General features: G+C 42.2%; 1 protein-coding gene across 4 annotated transcripts in view; it reads left to right on the top strand.

The window, feature by feature from the left end:
* The window catches only part of chd3 (chromodomain helicase DNA binding protein 3), a 55,614-nt gene extending 34,514 nt beyond the window's left edge, over nucleotides 1-21,100 (top strand). For 3 of the 4 annotated variants that reach the window (XM_006801699.3, XM_006801701.3, XM_006801702.3), the window contains exons 37-41: nucleotides 1,965-2,097; nucleotides 4,567-4,762; nucleotides 5,604-5,767; nucleotides 6,087-6,213; nucleotides 18,917-21,100. In XM_006801699.3, coding sequence (XP_006801762.2) covers nucleotides 1,965-2,097; nucleotides 4,567-4,762; nucleotides 5,604-5,767; nucleotides 6,087-6,213; nucleotides 18,917-19,020 — 724 coding nt within the window. In that variant the 3' untranslated portion in view covers nucleotides 19,021-21,100. Of the gene's footprint in view, nucleotides 1-1,964; nucleotides 2,098-4,566; nucleotides 4,763-5,603; nucleotides 5,768-6,086; nucleotides 6,214-11,379; nucleotides 14,455-18,916 lie in introns of those variants that run through there. The other variant, XM_087837028.1, reaches the window with a different exon arrangement.
* Nucleotides 21,101-22,660: the final 1,560 nt, after the last annotated feature.

Raw genomic sequence — 22,660 nt, forward strand, 5'->3', positions numbered from 1 at the left:
TTAAACTCAGGTTTCATTATTCTACGAGCTGATGCTGAGGCCTGTATAGACTGAAATAGAAGTCTGCCTGAAGTCTGCTTAGAGGTGAAATCAAAATGTAAAAAAAACACACTTAGAAGAATAGCTCCATTTTGGAAGGAAACTAGCCTTTGTTTTCATTCTGTGTGAGAGTAAGATTAGAAGATGCTACTTATCTTTGTGCAATGCCATTGTTTTGTGGACTTCTATTTTAAAGCCCGAGTGTGGCATTTGGGCTGTTGCCATGTTGGTTTTGGAGCCAGAAGTGGCCGTGCTTGAGCAAGAGGCTCCTGTGCAAAGTCATCAAATGAGGCTCGCTTGCTTCCAAGTAAGCTGCATCCCAATGGTGGGGTTGCATCACATGGACAGATACCAGCTGATGCATGACGACTATAGGAATTTAAAGGAATTGACTCACTTTTGGAGTCAGTCCTAAGTGAGATCTTAAGTTTTTCGCACTTCTGCTTTTGCTTCTTTTTTAAGCATCAAGTTTTGCTGCTTGCAGTAAAGGTCAAAAGTGGTCAACTTTTTTCTGTTTGGTGCTGAAGATATTAAGAAAATAATTTACTGTTTCTTCTTCATTAACTTTAAACTAACTAACGTAAAGAAAGGTGGATTTTTTTATAACTCTAGACAGAGCAAGACTTGCTTTTTCTTTGTTTCTGGCCTTCATGCTTTAAAGTTAAACCGATCAGCTGCAGCCATTAAACATCATTATCTGATTTGGGCTTTAAAGGAAATTACGTTAAGCTTCCAAAATGGCAAAGTTAGTGCTTAGCAGATACTTATATACCACTATGCTTATCTAATTAAGCACTTTGTTTAACATTCACACTCCAATGGAGGCATCAGGGGAAACTTGGGATTCTGCATCATCTGCAAGGATGCTTTGACATGCAAAACACCAACTTTAAAGTTAGCATAGAGCCCACTCTACCTCCTGAGCCATAGCCACCGAAAAACATGGTTAGAGATGCAATGAAGGCAATCCCTTAACTGCATGTGTGTTGCAGGCTACAGGGGCCACCTTTTCTCCTTTTCATACAACTCAGTATTAGGTTAGCATAGGATAGCTATAAGAAAGCAGCACAAATGATCCTATAACCTCTGAAGAAACTACAGATGTTTGCAATTACGATTTTCTCTCTTTTTCTAGTTTTTATTTTAAGCCAGGGATGTCAAACTCATTTTACACTGAGGGCCACACACAGACTACTTTGATCTTTACCACGCCAGACCAACAAACTCCACTTTGTCATTGTAAAGACATTTAACTAAACATTTATTCCCTGAGATGTCTTGATATAAGAAAAAGAAGTCCAATCTCAACAGTACCTCTGAGTTTTTCTACATGATAAATGTGTACATTCACATTTAAAGTTCTGGTAGCTCATCACCCAGACTGTCTTGTAATTATAAAAGAGTTTTTAATAACTCACAGAAAATGTTTTTGGTTTTTTATGCTGTAGAAACAATGAAGATTGTGAAAGAACATTGAATTGACTATATTACTTATTTAAACTGGTGTAGCATCAATGTTTGAATGCTGCAAAATCTATGAGAATACAATTAAAATGATTAAATAATTAAAATAGATAAATACAAAGATTAATGCCCTCCTTCACATTTTCCAAAGCTGTCCCATGGGCTGGATAGGAGTCTTTGCCGGGCCTATTTTGGCCCACAGACCTTATGTTTGACACCCCTGTTTTAAGCTACATTAGTGCACTCATGGTGATGACATGGTAGTGGTATTTATGTGCAGATTTAACTCCTGCTATGAACGTATCTTTTAAAAATTATGTTGTTAATACTTCTCCCCAATGCTCCAAATGTCTAAAAGTGCTCCTTGTTCACCTTCAGGGTGATGTTGTGTGCTTAGTTAGATCCTTTCTATTGTCTTACTCCCAAAGTGTTGTTAACATGACCCTTGACCTCAGCGCCAGTCACGGCTACGCTCGGTGGCAGGACATCCAGAATGATCCCCAGTTCGCCATCATCAACGAGCCTTTCAAGACGCAGGCGAATAAAGGCAACTTCCTGGAAATGAAGAACAAGTTCCTGGCTCGGCGCTTCAAGGTAAGATGGGTCACAAAAACCTTCACTTCTTGCGTTCAACATTAGACTCGCACATTTTATAAATGTCAGTTTCCTCCAAGCTCTCAAAGGTCTCACATGTTGAATACAAATTCATTCCACGTATGTGGGAACGTGGTGTGCCGTGAACATGACAGCGGATGGTTTCAGTCGCTATAAAAAGCCTTGCGGTCCAGTGTCTTCGATCACTTGACTCGGTTGATGGTCGGATGACAGATGCCCCTAGACCCACATATTAGCTGAATGGTATTGCTGACCGCTGCATTTCTGGAAGAGCTCTCATCCTGTTTTTGAGCGGCGCACATGTTTCAGATCCTGCACTCAACATCCTCATTTACTGCGTCGCATCGCTTTTTCTGCCTCAGCCTCGTCGTTTCTCATTTATTTTCTCGCTAAATTATTGTAGGCTTTCATGGGGGGTGAACCTGCCATCGAGAATGCACAGGACAGCAGAAAATAAAACGATTTCTCATCACACTGTCTTAGTTGTAATTGGTTGTGTAACACGGCAGCTTTTGCAACACGTTTACTACAAATAACCTTTTCCAGGACCCACACACAGATACCCATACACACATAAAGTAACACTCACGAAGCTGGATTACTCATGAGAGGCCTTTATTATTAGTAGGGTTGCTATGCCAGCTAAGACATTGTTAAAATATAAGAAATTGGTAAGAAAATTGAGAAGATTTGTAGGTTTCAGTATAAATAGAGCAAAGGTCATCTGTTTTGTCAGTTTTCATATTGGCTAAGTGTGACGCTGGTTTATTATTTCACTGTTTTTAATTAACCACTGTCTGAATTATTAATTATGCTGCATTATTAAGAATGTAATAAGGACTTTGTGTCACATCTTATTATTAGCAGTATTTTTTTCAATCAGGTGTGTGGTTATATACTTACTGTCAAATTATGCCAGTAAGTATAATGTGCTGATTCATTCAGTGTTTTGAATGCATAAAAGATGTGATATAAAATCTTTGTTTTCTCATCATTATCAGTCTTGATAGACTTTTCTCGTTTGATCTGGACACACTTTGTGTGATTATAGATAACTTTTGTTTAAGGATATTTATATCAGACCTTTAAAAAAAACATGGTCTTTTAAATTACAAATAAATGTATTTTTTATGTTTAGAAACATATTTTGTTGTGTGTTGATGGCACATTGTTAATCGCAGCATTTCCACCATTAGGACAGGATGCAGTGTGTTCACCCTTTGCAAATGATTGAGCCCCTGATTAAGTTTTCCATTACTAAATTGGTTGATTGGTTTAAAAAAGTCCCTCTCAGTTATCCATGTGGGACCTTCCTTAGAGCCCGACTGATACAGTTTTTAAGGTTGATATTGGTACCGATATTTGGTGAGTTAAAAGTCTGATATTCCAATATATATCTGCTGATTGCAGCTGATTTTTTTTTCCTTTTAGAGTTGAAAAATATAAACAGATTTCCCAAATATTTGTCATGTATAGTTACTTATTTACTGATTCACTGCCAGTTTCTGTTTGGCTCAGTTGCTCATTGATTGCAGCTTAACAGATACATGGGTTGCCAGTAGTGAAGCTGCAAAGTGCTCTCTAAAGGAAAAGCTACGCAATCATCTATTCTCTCCTTTTTAAATGTGCATTTATCTGCCATTATAAATGCCTTTTATAATGGCAGATAATATCAGCCTGCTGATAAACTGGTCCAGCTCCGATCTCGACAGTGCCAGTTTGACCCAACAACAGTCCAACCCTCAAAATTACTTACATTAAATTAAGATTGTGATTTATAAATAAATAATGGAAGCAAATCTTTACATTTTTTTATACACAAACAAAAACTTAAACAAGCAGTTTTTCCTCAGGTACTAGATCTGTTTCAGCCGTACTTTTACGGCCTGTTGTGTTGATTTTATAACCAAACTTTAGATTTTAAAAACTTTTTATATGATTTTGTTCAAAGATCTTTATTTGTAAATTATTTAAAGCTCCATTTAAGATAAACATACGATAAATGTAATAAAATGCACATATGGAACGAGAGTATAGAAGTTACTAACTTTAACTGTATACAGTGACGGTATCTAAATTGTAGCTGTGGTACATTATTAATATCCAGACTGGGAGTGGAACTATTGTGTAAGAGAGCCCTGGAGGCATTGCAGATCAACTGAAGTGGCAAATTTTAGCGCTCTGTAATGTTGTAACTTGATATCTGTGTTGAAGTGCACTTCATCACAGCGCTGTCATTTTGGAGCCTATAGTGTGCAGGAAGGCCCAGAATACAGTGCAAACCACAATCAGTACAACTCTTAAATCACTTTTTTTTAAATTACATGGGGGTTTTTTTAATCATAGTAAAGCACATATACATGTTGTGGTTTCAGTGACCTCGGATTCATAAACAGTCCTTTCTCTGCTCTTTCTCCATTGACCTCCTCCTGGTCCATCATCCTCCAGCTGTTGGAGCAGGCGCTGGTGATAGAAGAGCAGTTGCGGCGGGCAGCTTACCTAAACATGACCCAGGATCCCAGCCACCCGGCCATGGCGCTCAATGCACGCTTTGCAGAGGTGGAGTGCCTGGCGGAGTCACACCAGCACCTCAGCAAGGAGTCCCTGGCGGGAAACAAGCCAGCCAACGCTGTCCTGCACAAAGGTCAGGAGCGATCGGATGAAAGGCACCGAGAGTTGCGAGGAAATTGTTTGGTGTTGTTCAGCGAACCAAATCTAACACAAACGTTTGTGTCGGGGAAGCAGATCTGTGCAGAGGCACGCAGACGGATTCAGAGAAAGCAGGGAAGATTGTCAGGCAGATAATCAGAGGGGGATAAAAGATACTCATCGGCGTATCTCGCAGCAGCTGTTGTGCAATCTTTTCCTGCTGAGTTGACCGTATCGCTCTGCCTGGAGCTGACTTCAAAAAAACGGCAGGCGGATAAGCTTACACAATGATAAGTGATCGCTCCAAACATTTCCTCGCTGGCTCCTTAGCAAGCCCGTCCATGTTTATATCGCACTGTCGACAGAATAACACGCTCAGCACACTGCTGGTCTTGTTCTCGTCTCGTACGTCTTAACAGACCCGAACGCAATGAAGGCGAAAACCTTTTTTTTTTTATCAGCAGCGCTGCGGACGGTGATTAATTACTTGTTAGGGTGCGATGACAGAGAGGGCAGATACTGGAGGATGGGAACTGTAATCTCTTACAAAAACAGCATCAACAATGTGCTATTTAAACATTTATTCTCAGCATTTGAGGAAAGAAAAGCAACAGCTTGTTGGAAATAAAGCTGCTTAAGCAGACTATTTATAGTCTTGACCTTCATAGCACAGAAGCAGCCTCGGATGTGAAACACCTGAACTGCCACCTTCCAAAAAAAGCACATTTCTTCATATTAATTGAAGATTTTGAGCAAACTAAATAACAATGAGAAGCTGAAGCACCTGGTCGGTGGCTCTTCTTATTGTGGTCTTCTTATTGTTGTTGTCATTGCAGTGTTGAACCAGTTGGAGGAGCTGCTGAGCGACATGAAGGCCGACGTGACTCGGCTACCGGCCACGCTGTCCAGAGTCCCACCCATCGCCGCCCGCCTGCAGATGTCAGAGAGGAGCATCCTCAGCCGACTGGCCAGCAAGGGCACAGAGACGCACACACCCCCGGTCAGCACATCAGGCTGCCTCTAAATACAGCACACACACACACACACAAACGCTGACAGGTTGAAACCTGCTCAAACTTTGCCAGCCCTCAGTGGAAAAATAATAGATGGAAGACATCCAATGAAAACATAGAGCCCATTATCCTCACCCACCTGCACTTTTTAACTCCACAGCTGCTTACTCGGCACTTTTTATTTTGGTCACCTTGCACGACTCAAAAGGGGGTTCGTTTTATTTTTTGATTTTCTTAAAATCACCACGTGCAGAATTTCTAAAGAAAACCTTTTTTTTTTGTCTTTCCCACGGTCTCTCTCCACAGCCCATACCTCCAGGACCCTACGCAACCCCTCAGAACTACGGAGCCCCCTTCACACCCGCGCCCCCGAGCGCCCTACACATGGGAGGGGCCAATTACAGTCAGATGCCACCCGGATCATTCATATCAGGTCAGTGTTTGAGGCGCCGCTGACACTGTAGAAGCTGCAAAGCACCAATGTGTGTACTTAATATGACAGTAAGAAAAAAAAAAAGCTTTGTCAGCAGAAAATGCAGTTTGTGGACGTATGAGAGACAAACAGGTGAGTAACTGAGTAATAATCGAACATCTGGAGGCATTAGGGCTTCAGTAATTATAGCGCAGAAGAAGAAGCTTGTTTGATCTGTCTGACACTTGGCAAGCTGATGACATTTACTCAGATTTATGCTTCTCTGCGGAGGTGTTGTTCCTGTGTCAGTGCAGCTCTGCCTCTGGCTCAGGAACTGATTCTTATCACAGCACGTGATTTAAGGATGTTTAAGGACAAAGCAGCGCCGCAGCGTCAGTTTAAGGGTTCTTTTTAGAGTCATTTTGTGCATTAAATCTGTATCTGAAGTAGCCGTAGTCATGTTTGTTTTTGTTTTTCGTTAACATGCTGATAATGGACAGCGGTGGAGATGGTTTTGCTGGCTCAGGCGCAACATTCAGTTTGTCTTAGTAATTTCCCATCAATTTTTCCACATAAAAGTTCAGTCTGCTCATCGGAAGGAGCTCTCATCAACCTGTGGGAAGCCATGGTGCTGTTTTTAAATTTTTTATTTCTGGGTCTGGATCCAGTCTAAGAAAATTACTCTGGTGATGTCAAAGGGATCATTGTGGTCGGGGTTGTGCAAATTCACACTTTGCGCAGGTTTAAAATGAGCTCAGAGTTTATGGTCGCAGGTAACTCATTGCTGTTGAGCTTCTCTGAGTTTATCATTTTCAGTCAAATCTCCTCCTGCCGCTCCGAGCTGCTCCGAGTCATTGTCTGAATGAATGACTGCAAATGCTGCTTTACAATCACAGACAGTTATCTTTTAAAAGCCAAGAAAAACAACCACCATGCAGTTTTCTCCACATCTCATGAAGCAGAAAAACAAATCTGTTAACCAGTGTCATTTGTAAACAGATCTGTTCGCTCTGGTGGCTCCTTTTGTGTTTTTTACCTTACTTACTCATAATTTTCTTGTTATCAGCAGTCGCACGCTGATATTTCTCACGACTCCACCTTGGTTTCAAATTCTAAATTCTGTTCACGATGTGGCCAAAGTTCTGATTTGGTTTTCAGGCTCGGAGCAGGCACCGTTTGCAAAATCTACAGATTCGTAAAATTGTGCCAACGAGCTGTATTGAGCGCACACACTTTACGGCATCTAGTTACTCAGTCATGCCAAACATTCACTGAAAACTAGTGCACTTTTATACACCAGCTGCTCTTGGCCTGAGGAGAGCTGATTTAATGCCAGGTTCAGACTACATGATATCGCTGCGATCGTGGGCCGATCCAGACGATGTGGGCCGTCTGTTCGCTTACGGACTAAAAACGGGGCTCCATGCCTGACAGCCTCCTGTAGTGTCTCACTAGCATGTTAAAAATGTGTTGGTGTCATCCACGACGGTTCCCTTCGGTTCAGATTGCTTTTTCCAGCTGTCGAGATATTTTTTTCTACCGCTGAGCTCTGTACAGCTGTAATCATGACAATGCAAAAGAGGAATTATGTTGCCGGTGTGGTCAGAACTCAATATTATAATGACTGCTTCAGCTGCCATCTTCTGTTCCTTTTCCTTTCCTTGCTATCCTGGAAATTACAAGCTAGCACCTCTTTACACACATGTTTTGATGGATGACAAGTGTGACTTGGCGGGTGCAGTCTGTCATGTCTGTCAGTCATAAAGTGGCAAGATTTTATGCCTCTGTGTAATCTGACACAGCGATCAGCGTGACAGACAACTATCTTTTAGTCTCAGCTCGCTTCAAAATAGAAAGCAAAGAGAAAGTGCTTTCAAGAGTTCTTGAAAGCTATAGTAATTAACCAGGCATGAAGGGTATAATGATTAGATGGTACTGTGTTGCATTATGGGAAATGCTTCACCCATGCTACTGATTACTAGTGGGTAAATCTCAGAATCTGCTGCAACAGTTTTTAGCATTCTTATTTTTGCTAAACTGCATCACTAACTGGGTTTAGTCCTTACGCTACAGTCACACTGAGGAATGAATGATTGTAATTGCTTTCAGTCTTGTTGCTGCTTCAAAGATGGGGACCTGGGCTTTTGCTACTTGCAGTCAGTTGCTATCCTCAGAGAAACTTTAGTGAGTCAGGCAGCAATAAAACAGAAAGAAAACCAAATCATTGGTTTGTGATTAAATTGGATTAAGGTGACAGTTACGTTCAACCTGTTTGTGATAATATGATCATTAACGGTGGAAACAGGGAACATTGCAAATCTGTTGCAGTCTCCATACTCAGAAATTCACATTAACTACTGACATCCAAAGAGAAATTCAGACATTTCTCCACAGATAGTGACATAGTTACTGCAGAACAGCAGTTTAACTGTAAAAGATCACAGGTGCTCAGAAAGGCTTTCTTTTATATAGGAATATAAGTACTATGCAGATGCGTTGAGTCAAGTCCCCTATTGCAAAGAGATGCGTTGCACACGAGTTGCACTTATCAGTGCAGACTGACTCAGGTTGATGTCTTGCTGGCAAACCTCCAATCTGTTTGAGTCAGACTGCAATTGTTTGGAGACAGGTTGCCTCCAACCAGGCATCCTGTGCAATCGCCTTGCAATTGAAAGTTGTTGCCCTGAGGTTAGTCTGTTGGTAGTTGCTTCTACTTCTAACGAGTTTCCAGATGTGAAAAAAAAAATTAAATCCAATCACCGGGCAACCGCTGACTTTTCCTAGGCTCAAGGAGGTTGCTGTCATATTTTTTTTCTCTAGCGTGACTGAGCCATTCATTTTCACTGCTTAATGTCCTCCTTGTTTTTATACCATCTGCTCTGGCAAAAGAAACCTGTGAGAAAACAGAAGCAGACAAATCCCACCGGTCACACTTTTTATAGTTTCATATTTGAAAGGGTGCGCGCCAACTCCAGCCTCCGAGACACCCCGGCGGAGAAGCCCAGATCTGGCCGCAGAGATCAGAACTTGATTACTTGGCAACGTGCGCCGTTGATGGACAAAACCGGTCCAAAGTGCTGCTCCTATTTTTAAAGATGTCATTTGAGGAATTCCAGCTATATATGGTTATGTTGTTGTGGAAAAAGATTAGGCAAAAGAAAACGGAAAAATATTACAGAGGCCTCACTGAAATGAGCGTGCCTGGGGAGTCGGGTATTTCAGGATGTCTTTGCATTACGCGTAGATTTCGGATCACTGCTCGAGTCTTGGGTTTCATTTTAATGCCGTGTCGTGTGACTGAAAGAGCTACCTGATGGCTTCTAAAGCAGCGGCCTTTTAGGCACTCTGAACAGTCACTTTATCTCCCCCCCACCCCTAAGCAGGTTTAGTTGTGAAACCTTAAAAATCCAGAAAGGAGTCTGTATCGGAAAAAACCATCTGCAGCAGAGCTTTCTGATGTGGCTGCCAGATAGACACCTGAAATAGACATTACCCAAATCAAACACGAGCGTGCTGCGCTGCTATATTAAGGCGTTCTCATCTCTTAACATGTCCGGCCTCGAAACCTCAATACTCAGCTCAGCACTTATGGGATCTAATGACACATTGTGCAACGATAAAGCACAGTCAGAGCGCTATCAGACCTGCCCCAAGGAGCCTGTTTATTTTCTCCTGTTGGGTCCTGCTGTGGCTCGTATTACTTATTGAGTTAACGGCTTAAGAATTAAAAAAGCAGAGAAAAAGAAAAATCGATTTTATTTTGACTTATTTTCCGGCTCTCCTCGTCTGCAGTCTGTCAGGGCTCGCTGGCAGTTTTTCCAGCATGTATTTTCTCATAATTAGTTTGGTAACAGCATGTGCTCTCCAGACGCGCTCTCTGCTCTGCATGTGCATTCGTGTTTGGAGATGTTTAGATAGCGGCGATGTGGCAGAGATAACTGGTAAAACCTGATATTCCCCAATAGCTTTAGCTCTAGAAACCGCAATAGCCAGCTTTCTCTCTCTCTCTCTCTCCAAGTGCTTCTCCTGTCCCTCTTGCTCGGTGTATCTTGATTTTTTTTTTTCTTTTGTAATTGCAGACTGAAACATCTGTCAAAAGCATTGCTTTTTCGAGAGCCAGGGCCTATCTCTGAAAATGTCATTATGCTCAGGCTGTCTGGGTTCGGGCCGTGCCAAGAAAACATTCGGACTTTCTACCAAGGTATTTTGAGAGGGACCAAAGCCGCACGAGTTTGGTTGTTTAAACCTCGTGTTGTGACTTGTGAACTGGCAGAGGGCTGGGCCGAGCACCGGCTGCTTCAGAAATAGTCACACGCGTGCTGTGTTGCTTCGTGGGGTTTTTTTTTTTGCTCACTGGGGGCCTTTTCGTGGCGAGACTGCAGCTGAAGCTGAGCGTGGGCCTGGGGGCTGCTGTCTCGAGCACCGCAGCGGGGCACAAGCATGCAGCAAATGAGACCACATTTACGGTCTTGATTGGGGTTGCGCTGCGTCGTGACCTTTTTAGATTGAGCCCGAAAGGGGGAGGGGGGGAGGGAAAAAAAGTGAGCTGGAGGAATGGACGGAGTTAAAATAACAATTCTCTGATTCTGCGACCCCCCCCCCCCCCCCCTCCATTAACAGCGCACTTCTCCAAGAGAAGCTCCCACACTTGAGTACACAAAACATGTCCAAAAATACTCGGGCTGTGGCGCTTTAAGTGCACATCTACTACTTTAGCTGCACTCTGTGAACCACGCAACAAAACGTAACAATGCTCTGATGAAGGATTGTTTGGTGCTGTCTCACACGTGGCAGTCTGTCAGCATTTGCACAATAACTCGAGTTGCATTCTGGAGAGCCTGTTTCTGCCATCAGGACGCTACACATCTGTGCTAGAAGGAGTCCCACACATTAGGCCAGACTTCATCCTTTAGAGGCGTAAACATTAAACAGATGGAGTGGAGCACGCGTGTCTGCAAGTACCCATCCTGCTAAAGTGTCCTTGAGCAGGACACTGAACCTCAGCTCCCTCCACCCCTCCACCACTCCAGCTTCGGTAGCTCTCCCCTGACCTCCGACCTCCCCCCCCACAGAGAGGAGGGAGGCAAACTAAAAGAGCAAATCCCTACAGGGACCAGTTAAGTGTCACATTATCCTTCTCCCCTCTCCAAGCCTCCACTACAGTCTGCCGCTTGTCTGCCCCCACAGAAGCCGCCGCCGCTGCTGGGGCCACCGGGGGAGCCGCTGGTGGAGCCACCGGAGGGCCAACCGCTGCCAGCGTTTGCCAGAAGACCAAGGAGCACGATGTGGTGCAGCGGCAGCGTGTGGTGGACCTTTGGAAGGACGGAAAGTCAGAGGGGGCCATCGGGCAGGAGCTGAGGATGCCTAAATCCACGGTGCACAGTATCATCGTCAAGTACCGCCTCAGCAACACAGTGGAGAACCTGCCGCGCAACGGGCGACCAAAGAAACCCTGAGAGGCAAAAGCGGGAAGGTGAACACTAAAACAATAAAAACAGGGCGACGTTTGGATGGAAAAACAATCGTGGAATGTAACAAAAATGAGACGAGAAGCCGAATGCATGAGAGCGTTTCCAAAAAGGATCCAAGGATAGAGCACTTTGACACAGCTGGAATGTGAGGGATATAAAGGGAGAAGAAAAGCTCGCTGGATGGATTGAATAAGGATGGGAGGCAGAAAGGAAAAAAAACAAAACAAGCGGACATGAAATGTGAAAAGAAAAGTAGTGGCGGCACTTTGATCCACTAAAGAAAACAAGCAATCAACTGCATAAGGAGTGAGTCCAAAATAAAAAGGGAGAGGTGAAAATCTGGCCTTGAGATCAAGCACTAATGATGCCCGGGGGGTGGTGGGGATGGTGGGGGCAGAGACAAAAAGAGAGAGTACTTATCTGGAACGAACGAACCTTACTTTGAAGGCCTTGGCCAAAAAGAAGGGGGTGGGATTGGGACAGCTGCTTAATGCAATCACAGGATTTCAAAAACTCTAAATTAGACGCCGAATAAAAAAACAACAACAATGCAACAAATGAGGATCTTTTTTTCTTTTAATTCCTCCTTATACAGACTCCTTTAGCTCTTCTATTTCTCCCTCTGAGACAAAAAAAAGATTTCCCTCCGGATCAATTTTTCATCCGCCGGCTGACTGAACAAGGCTGTCCCCTCGATCTGACCCCGTACTCCCTCATTCCACCGCAGTCTTCAACTCCTCCGTCTCTCTTTCTCAGTCGAACACGCTCAGATATGCATATATATTACACGCTCTGGAACTCGCACACAACCTGTAAAACCTGCAAACAAGTGAATTTATCTGCTGAGTATAGGCAGATGAAACCCAAACTCAAAATAGAGCGAGGGAGATAAAGTGGACCGAGATTATCTTGCAAAGAAAAACAACAAAAACGAGGGGCGAAAGTTTAAAAAAAGAAGAAGAAAAAAGTTTTCTAAGTATAAAACACGACTTCCCATGGACTCTCTTGCCCTCTCTCGCATTCCTGAGTCCAAACAAGAAGCATAGATGTAAAAACTGAGACGATGCCTTTGTCCAGCGGTTGGCAGCTCTAACCCAATCTGATGGACAGCAAAGACATGTACTGTATTAGAAAGCATACTTACTGTTGCACCCGTTTTCTTTGGGGGGGAGTGGGGTGGTCACTTGAAGGGGAATATCACTCTAATGAAGTACTTACATTTCCTGTTTTTAAGCCTAATCACTGAAAAATACAAAAGATCATAATTTATGAGCGGCTCTTCCCAAAAGATGAAAACTGTAATCTGTCATCGAAGGAAAAAGGGAGACTCTCTTTGAAGCCGTTTATTTCTTTTTTTATTCTTTGAGTTTCCTCGCTGTGACAGCGTGATGGATTCCACGCTGGAAAATGTCCCCTGAACCCCGAGAAAATAAAACACTCTGGACCGTGTCATCGTTTTTCCAGCTTGGTGTGCGCGCTGTGTGGCGTCCTAGAGATGAACCATTCTGCCTCGTATCTAAAGGGAAAAAGCAATGAATTTGGATTGCTTTCAGCTAAAACTGAGTGATATTTCCCTTTGAGTCTAAAGGACTTAATGACCAGAGAAGTGTGGTAGCAGTGCGGCCTGCAATGAGAATGTCGTGCATGTCTGTAGGTTAAGAAATGAGTGTGAATGTGTGTGATTTGTGTAAACTGTTTGACATGCCTGTTTGATGTCAGTACGACTTTGGATACCTTACTAGAAATATTAAAGTATTTTGTTCAAATATGTTTTTCTGCTCTTAGATAATAAGCTAAACATCTTAGATCAGTCAGTATATACCTTAAAGTCTGTTATCCTGATTGCAATTCAGTCTAAAATAAGCAAAACTATGACTTGAAGCTCACGTTGGTATTTTCTATCTAAAGAAAAGATGGCATTAATATGTTGTACGTGTGAAGTGCACACATATCGTCCGGCTCAGCAGTCGGGAGTATTTTAGCACCTTTTGGTTTAGCTCTGTTTTGGTTCAGTGACTGCTCTCAAGACTGTTTCCAGCTGCAGGCAGCTGTTTTCAGAGAAAATAAATACAATATATGCATCCTGCCCATCCCCAGGAGCAGCGAGTGATCGTGGTGGAGCACCAAAACAGAGCTAAAATGACAGAATAGTTCACTTACAATGTCTTCACCGCTGAGGGACATTTTCCATAATTTCACAATTTTGTAGCTCAAGACTTAATGTTTACAGGAGTGGATGCATTTTAAAGCTAAGAAAACAGCTAAGCTATCGTTAGTTGTGAGCTGATTTTTATGAGACTGCATTTTAGGAAACATGTTCCTCCGGGTGCCTGACCGATATATAGGATCAACACCGATACTAATGTCTGTGATGTAAAAATCCGATATATCGGCTGATCTATTATTTTTTTTCAGACACACGAAACATGAACAGGTTTCACTCACACTAGTTATTCATTTATGCTCTGCCCGAAGTCTGCTCAGATCCGCTGGTTGTTGTTTGTAGCGTTCTGAAAACCTATCCGGTCGTTAAGTGATGACGTGACGAATCCTACTTCCGGGCCTAAAGTAGTCTGCGTTTAATATGGCTTTTGTGTTGTTAACATGTTTAATGTTTTGTATTTTCTTCTATTTAATCTCAAAAAGCTCCTAAAACAGTCAGTGATTACTGTTGACCTCCCTCGGCTTTTATTACCACTAATCATTTATTTAAGCTCAGTTTTTAAAACCTTAGGATGTAACTACAGCCCAGCCCATGCAGCAGTATATGAATGACTAACCTCGTATTGTGGATGGATTATCTCAGTTGTTCTCCTGGCTGAAGTTTGGTCCTTTTACAGCATCCTGCCATGCGATTACATTTGTTCCTGATCACCGAGTACACTCACGTTAACTTTTATCGAGTGGAAAAAAAGTTAGCTTGTTTATATTATGCTAACATAGCTGTGTCGCTAGCGGTCACGTAGCACATCATTATATACCAGCTAGCCAAACTTCAGTAACCCTACAAACGTCACTGCTGTTTAGTTTTCTGTCTTCATTTATGTTGGAAGTGATAACAGAGCTGTACGTTTTAATTTGTTTCCAAAACCCTGCAGTCAGGACATGCTATATTGTATTTAGATAGAAGCTAGCGAGCTAACTTCCTGCTAACTTCTAACTCCGTTAAATGTCATAAATTCCGTTTTCATGGATACCTGGATGTTAAACTCAATTGTTACACCTGGTAGAGCAGAACGCTGATCATTTTATTAAAGATGAAAGACTTTAGACAGTTTTTCAACTCTCAGTAATGCCATAGTCATCGTTTGATATATTGACCTGCAGCGGAGTTTAGGCCCAGACACGGCTAGTGACGTCAGACTTAACGACCGAATTGCCAAAAGGGATGTTGCAGAAGGCCCTCTGGTGGGAAAACTATGCAACGTCAATGATGGTTAATGATGGTTCTTCCATTTCTTTTTTAAAATTTATCAGCCGTTATAAATGCCGATATCGTTCGATTGTCAATTAGCAGCTGAAGCCTGCTCACATGTGGTTAATCATTAAAATCTGGACAAGCAAACTACAAATGAAGGCCAGAAAGCTTCCAGCATCAAATATCTTCTACCTTGGAAAGTATCTACATCTTAACACAAATATGTGTTTGGAGACATTAGGCTGCTGTCTGTATTAACAGTCAGATAACATGGCAGTCACATTAATTTGAATGGTCTGATTCTTATATAGCACTTTTCTGCTCTACTTGTATTCACACAATGTCTTTTTTGTACATCTAAGCGCTTTGTAGCCGACATATTTACACTCTGATGAATACATCAGGAGCAACTTGAGGTTCAGTATTTTGCCCGAGGAATCGAACCAACAGCTTTCCCATTAGTAGATGACCTGCTCTACCTCCTTGTCACAGCCACCTCAGGTTTAGGAATTATTTGTCAGGCTTCAGGTATTACTAAGACTGGGAATAGAAAAAGATTCAGGGTCACGAAGGGTACGCAAAGAATAATTTACCAATATGTAATCTTTATTTCCTGACAGTTTTCTGGAGTGGGGATGTCCTTTCTCTAGCCTATAAATAAAACCACTCACAGTTTCAGAGCTCGATTTTACAATTTGTACCTCCAGCTGAAGCATATTCTTCGTTCTCAGTTGATTGTGAACCTCCTGCTACATGCACGTCTTTCTTTTCCTCTCTTTCTCTCTCTCAGTTGGATGGGCTCTATAGATTTCTAAAAAACAAGCCCGTATTTTGTTTTGTTTTTCTTCTTTTTTTACTTCCTGAAAAGTTGACAGCTTAGAGACACAGGGTTGTTCTTGGTGAGAGGTTTTTGCATTGATGCACTCACGCAAAGCTTTCCAGCGAGGGGAAAAAAAATGCTGCTTTTCTTGCCAACCTGGCAGCATTCACTTCTATCAAAGAGTAGGCAGGACCTACAAGGGAGAGACACAGACTGACATGTTGGCCAGGAATCATTTTTACTGCCTTTTAGATTTCAGATGCTCCATCCAGCTCAGTCCAGAGTTTCAGGCTGAGGAGAAGCTTTTCTGAGAGCATGCACACAACGCTGGGGGGGCTGGGAAGGGGAGGAGCTTGAGTAGATAGAGGTGAAGTATTGCAGAGTTACTTTGGCAGCAGAAAGACATGTACACTGTTGCAGACATCGCAGAGGGAATCTTTATCTGGTATAGTACAAGTGCTTCATTGAATTTCTCCTCCTGTTTTATCTCCACTCCTTCTTTACCTTGAATGCCTTTTTTGGGCCCTGCTGAAGAGGTGCTGTGGGTTTGTGAGGGTTCAGGGTCCTTAATCTTTAGAACTGAGTCCCATTTTCAGCAGGTGAAATCTGAAATGTTGTTGTTGGGTAGACCTTTTTTCAAATTAAAGATTCAGATGTCGAGCATTTAATTACCTTTAATGGTTATATTTAATGACTTTCCTTTGGCTTTTTTTGGCAGCATTATCTCACGGTGATTATTTTCACACTTATAAAATCTGACATAAATTCCACCAGTGCGACCAGGCGCAGCTTTCTGCATTTACCAGCAAAGCTCAAAATCAAAAACAGCAACAACAAAAGAAATGACTTTGGGACATCCACGTGTTTTGGGTTTATGTGACTAATTAATAGTAAAGATTTCCCTGCTTTTTTGCCATGGGAGTGCTTTTAATGTGAAAGAGCGCCAGCAGGAAGCGAAGAGTAAACAGCCAGCAGTGAGGGTGTTCTCACCGAGATAAAATCAGAAACAACAAGCATTGGTCCATTCCTGTGAGTCCCTGGTGTCTAAACATGGCGCAACTCTGCCACGAGGTGCACTCATTAAGTACCGATTTCTAAAAAAAACAATAACCAGAGTTGTTGTTCTGATTTGATGACTCCTTCATTAAAGATTATGAATTGAAGATTTTTAAGGCGTACTGTGATTTGCTGTAAGAACATTAAAGAGAGAGTGTTTTCTCATTATTTTAACAGTCTTCTGTCTTCTGAAGCTTTTCTTTTTTTATGCAACTCCTCATTTCTCCTGCTCTTTCACCCAGTCTTTACCTCGATTTGTTTTGGTTCTTATCAGATTTTGCTTGCCCCACACACTAACTCTCTACTGGCTCATTCTCTTGATCTCCTCTGTTGGCCTCCACTGGCAAAATGCCATATGTTTCCCCCATAAGTAGTCCCCCCCTCTTCAGACAGACGCACACGGCTTCAACACCCCTCCACCCCCACCAAACGTCTTCACTTATGTGTCTTCACTTCGTATGACATCTTTGATCTGCACAGGGGTGTTATGACACTTCTTTCCCTGTGGCGCGAGTCGGACCTCTTTTGGTCCGTTCTTGGCCTTGTTTCGAAAGGAGCGCTAAACTCCCCGTTGTACTCCCAGAGCAGATTCATGATGGCGCGCAAATGTGGGAAGCACAGATCCTTTTGCTGGCCAGCTGTGCAAAGAACTTAATTTTTATGCGTGCGTGTGTGTGTGTGTGTGCATCTGTGTCCTTGTGTGACCGTGTGCGTGCTTGTGGATAAAGTGTGTGTTTACTCATTGCTGGCCTCACTCTGTCCAGGTTAATAGTTATGCATTCTGAGGTTTGGTCAATATTGTAAACTAACTTGATACTGGATATGTAATATGATATATTGATGTACTGTATTATGCAAGTTTTCTCATTAAAAGTATTAAAAATCACACTTGAGTGGGACTTATTCACCAAAAAATAGAATGAAAATTGCTGTTTGTAAGATTTTGAATTGCACCATATTGCAAAGTATTGACTTATACACACTCACCACACATCATTAGGTACAGCTTACCTAATGGGTTGGACCCCCCCCTTTAACCTGCTTTAATTCTTTGTGGCACAGTTTCAACAAGGTGCTGGAAACATCCGTCAGAGATTTTGGTGTTTATATGATGCTCAGTTGGTACTACGGCACCGATCTGGATCGCTGATTCAAGGCTGATTCAATGTTGCAGCAGAAATTGAGACTCAGTTTCGTGTCCTTAGTAGAGAGGAGTTGTATTAGATTTGTCCTTCTCTGCACCTTCGTTGTATCAAGTGGTCATTTGAGTTAGGTTTCCTTCCTATCAGCTCAAAGCAGTCTGGCCATTCTCCTCTGAACTCTGACATCAACAAGATATTTTCAACCAGAGAACTATAGAAAACACCTACCTGTGGGTTTTCTCTGTATTATTGCAGGGTCTTTAGCTTACCTTAAAAAGCCTTGTACGAGTTATAAAAATCTAAACTGACTTCACAGTTGGCATAAAGAGGGAACCATCCATAGAGAGCAAAACTGTGGATTGCATTGCATTGTGTCAGTCCCAAAACATCCTTTATAATGGTGTTGAGTTTGTCCAGGAACTGCAGTTTTTGGCACTTTGGTGTCGGCGTTGCACGCTTTGTTTATAATGTGGAAGTTTCTCCCTTGGCTCGGAGGCACCCACCACAACTCCCCTCTTAATGATTTGGAAGAGCAGTGCCCTCTTACTGTTTTTGTGTCGAAAAGACATATCGCTCTCTTTCTCCAACAGCCCCGCATCCGGAATGCACTTTTAACCCAAATCACAGTGATTCATTGAAGGTCAAACCTGTCAACACTTTCAATAACACAAGTATCTGCTTTTCTTTTTCTGCTTCGAGTTAGGAACGAGCACAAGGCTTCGAGTCAGATGTATCCGTCACAGAAAAGACTTTTCATGCCGAATTGCTTAAACTGAACTCGTGTCTCTTTCTTCCCCCCACCGTCACCATCCGGCAGTGCTGAACGGGCCTCCCATGTCTGTAAAGAAGGAGCGGGAAGCAGAGCTGCTAGTCAACCGGCGGGAGCAGCGCAGCGGAGAGGTCATCTGTATCGACGACTAAACCACACAGACACGCATACACGCTCACACTCACACACTGAAACCCGTCTGCTGCAAAGACACCTTTGATTTCTCTCCTAGAAAGTTCTGGCAGTGAAACCAACGTCGCTGAGCTCCACATCACAATGTAATTGACTGACTGAGGGTGAACTTGTTGACCCGCTAGTGATTGTAGTTCCTTTCTTTGACACATACGCACGCATACACGCAGAAGTCCTCAAAAATGTTACTCTGCTGGCTGGTACTCCCTAAAAAGCTCAAGTCACACACAGACACACACATGCAGAGGACATTAGCACTCACGCACATGTGCACTTACTGTCCACGGACACACACCGACAGTACACGCAGTCCAACTTGTCTCAAAAAACTTCCTGTGACCTTTTCTTGTCTGCCTCAAACCATTATACTCCTCATAAACGGCCTTCCTCGCAGCGGCCTCCTCCTCCTCCTCCTTTAGGGATGCTTCTAACCTCACACAAATGCAAGCATAAACACACACACACACGCACGCAAACACAACGCTAAACCCACCTCAATCCTAGAAACCTTTTTAGATTTCTCAAGTAGACCATGTAACCTTCTTCTTCCTCCTCCTCCTCCCCTTCTGCTCCTATAACCCACGACAGGAAGCTGCATGTGAAACTAAACTCATTTCTGCCATTGCACTCCATCTGCCCCCCCCCCCCCACCCCCCTCCTGAAGCATGCTCTAATCACAATAATGCTGTCTCGTGAGAAAGGAAGAAAAATATATATATACGTCAAGCTGTGCCTACAGTCGTTTTAATACTGTTTCTAACTCTCAGAGAAAGGCTGAATCTCCGATGTCTCAGTCCAAGCAGCTCCAAGCACAGCTCCGGCTTCTTCTTCTTTCATTATTTGTTTTGTTTTGTTTTTAACCTTCACTTTGTTTAGATGGTACATGTTCCGATAAAACACACGCAGAAAGGTATGATGCATATATTCAGGACTCGTCTGACCACAAAGTATTTCCCGCTTCCCCTCGTTCCTGGTTTATGTACAGAGCTTTGAGGTATTTGGGGGGTTTGTTCCAGAAAAAGGTTTTTCAGAAACCTCCTATGAATGTTTATAACCTTTCATAAGCAAGTCAGTGTTATTAAATCCTATCGACCACCCTCAGCACTCCTCCCTCCTTTCCTTCCCTCCCCGTGCCCCCTTCCCCCTTCAATCAACCCTTTTTTTTCTGTATTTTTTTCATTTCCAAGTTTCTTTTTTCTTTCTACAAAATCCTGTGATATACAGTAATTTACATATTTAAACAGCTCATTCGTGTTCTCTTGTGTTTTCACTCTCGCGATTATGAGTATTGTCGTCGTCGATGTTGCTGTTGTTCTCGCCGTTGCTATTTGAGAAAGAGCTTCTACCAAAAGACATTTTTTGTAACAAGAAACTATGAAAAACAACACAGTATGTGCGACACACGGTGCACCTCTTTGCCATGTTTGTCCGATGATTACGAAAGACTGTAAACGAAGAAGTTGAGCTAACTTCAGAAGTAGATATATTACATTAAAACTTTTTTTTCCTTCCCTCTCGCTTCCATTTTAGATTTGGGGCTTGCAAATGACGTACGTGTATAGAAAACGGGACATGTGTAACCCTAAATGCTTCTATGAGCAAAATGAAAATGCATACTATCTAACTCTAGGAAAAATACAGTCATGCTGAAAAATTCCACTTAATATACCGCATCATTTAATAAAAAGCCTTAATAAAGAAATGTAAAGTCATTAAAATGAATTAAGAACCTGATGTCAACCTGTTAATCCTACAACATCCTGTCTTTTACGTTAAAAAGCCAAAAAAACAAACAAAAAAATCATGGTAGCCAGGAGTTCATTTATCCCATACATTTAACTCTTCCCAGGAAGTAGTCAGAGTCCATTTTACAAATGTTTTGCAACCCCTGAACTAAAATGTTACATCAAATCAAGCACTTAGTTCATTTTTTCTGGTTTTACTTTGTCCTATTTCCAAAACTTTGTGTTGATTTCTGGGTATTTTGTGTCACTGTGTATGTAGTTGGTGCCGATTAAATGATGAATGGCAGTGAAAACATTTCAACGATGACGCATCTCCTTGTTTTTTTTTTTTCTTTCTTTCTTTCCTTTTTTGTTTTGTTTGTAATAAAACTGAATGAAATGATTAAAAAATTCTCTCTGTGGACTTCATTGAGTAAAAAGCGCTTTGAGGCAACTGTTGTTGTGATTTGGCTCGATATGAATAAAACTGAATTGAATTGAAAGGATGATTAAACACAACACATGCATTTAGAGTTCTGTGAAAAACTAAGGAACTAAGCCAGTACATAGCAGCCAGGTGTTGATAATTAAATGCACTTGAATAGTTGTGACAGTTTACTGGTCTGAAACATTCAGCTGCGTCAAGAAAATCAATAAATAAATGCCACGGTCTTACAAGAGTGACCATCCCAGTAAGTTCACCTTAATCTCAGACGGTGCAGTGCTCAAAGAAACTGTAATAACAACTCAGGAGCTCCATCTCAGACTCTACAGGCCTCAGTTAGCATGTGAAATGTTAAGATTCAAGTCAACACAATTAGGAAAAGACTGAACAGTTATGGCTTGTTTGAAGGACTTTCTTCAAAAAAAGAACATATCAGCAGAGCTTATGTTTGTGAAGTACAACAGAGTATTAGCTCCATGTTAACTAAAACAAATGAGAAAAAAGCCAAAATGTGGAGATTACAGTTGTTGTTTCAAGCCAAACAACTACCACGGCTCCTATACCCTCTACAACAGCGGTCCCCAACTTTTTTTGCACCACAGAACGGTTTATGTCCAACAATATTTTCACGAACCGGCCTTTAAGGTGTTGCGGATGAATACAACAAAATAAAACCTGTACCGGTACTAACAAAAAAAGATATAGGAAAAGACTCAGGGAAACCGATTTCAAGATAAAAATGATTAAAAAATAACACTGAAAACCGATAAAAACCATGAATTTCACACCCGAGCCTCAACTCTCACGGCCCGGCACCAAACGACTCACGGACCAGTACCAGTGCGTGGCTTAGGGGTTGGGGTCCGCTCTACAAAATGCTTTGTTTAGATAAATTAGTGAAACAAATGATTGTCTGTCGTATCGTGTCTTGTAATTCATCCTCTTTATTGCACAAGGGTGTAACCATCAGCATCCTTGCATCTGTATACTGCCGGATATTTCATTTTGTACAAATCCGGCCAACTCTTTCAAGTTTGGGGAGGGGGGAGGTCGTTCTGACCAGATGCAGCTTTCTGCACCATGTTTTCAACCTGTTTTCAACCTATAACCACAATGTCTCTTTCTTGAAATTTTCATATTATGAAGGGGGGCGGGGGGGCTAAATGTGGCCCTAATACTCTTTTCCTAATAAAGTTACATCTGAACTTCTGGAACAATGTGAACAATGAACAGACAAGACCAAAGTGCAGATGTTTGGCTTAATGCACAGTGCTTGGAGAAAATCAAACACAACATAGCAGCACAAAGCAACTGTCAGCACGGTGGTAGAGAGGTGACAGTCTGGCCTTTCTCTGCAGACACAGTCCCTGGGCACCTTGCAATCACCGAGTCAATCATGAACTCCTCTGGAGACCAAAGTATATGTGAGGA

The sequence above is a fragment of the Neolamprologus brichardi genome, chromosome 3 (assembly GCF_056152115.1).
Source record: "Neolamprologus brichardi isolate AB-2024 chromosome 3, ASM5615211v1, whole genome shotgun sequence".
Classification (NCBI taxonomy): domain Eukaryota; kingdom Metazoa; phylum Chordata; class Actinopteri; order Cichliformes; family Cichlidae; genus Neolamprologus; species Neolamprologus brichardi.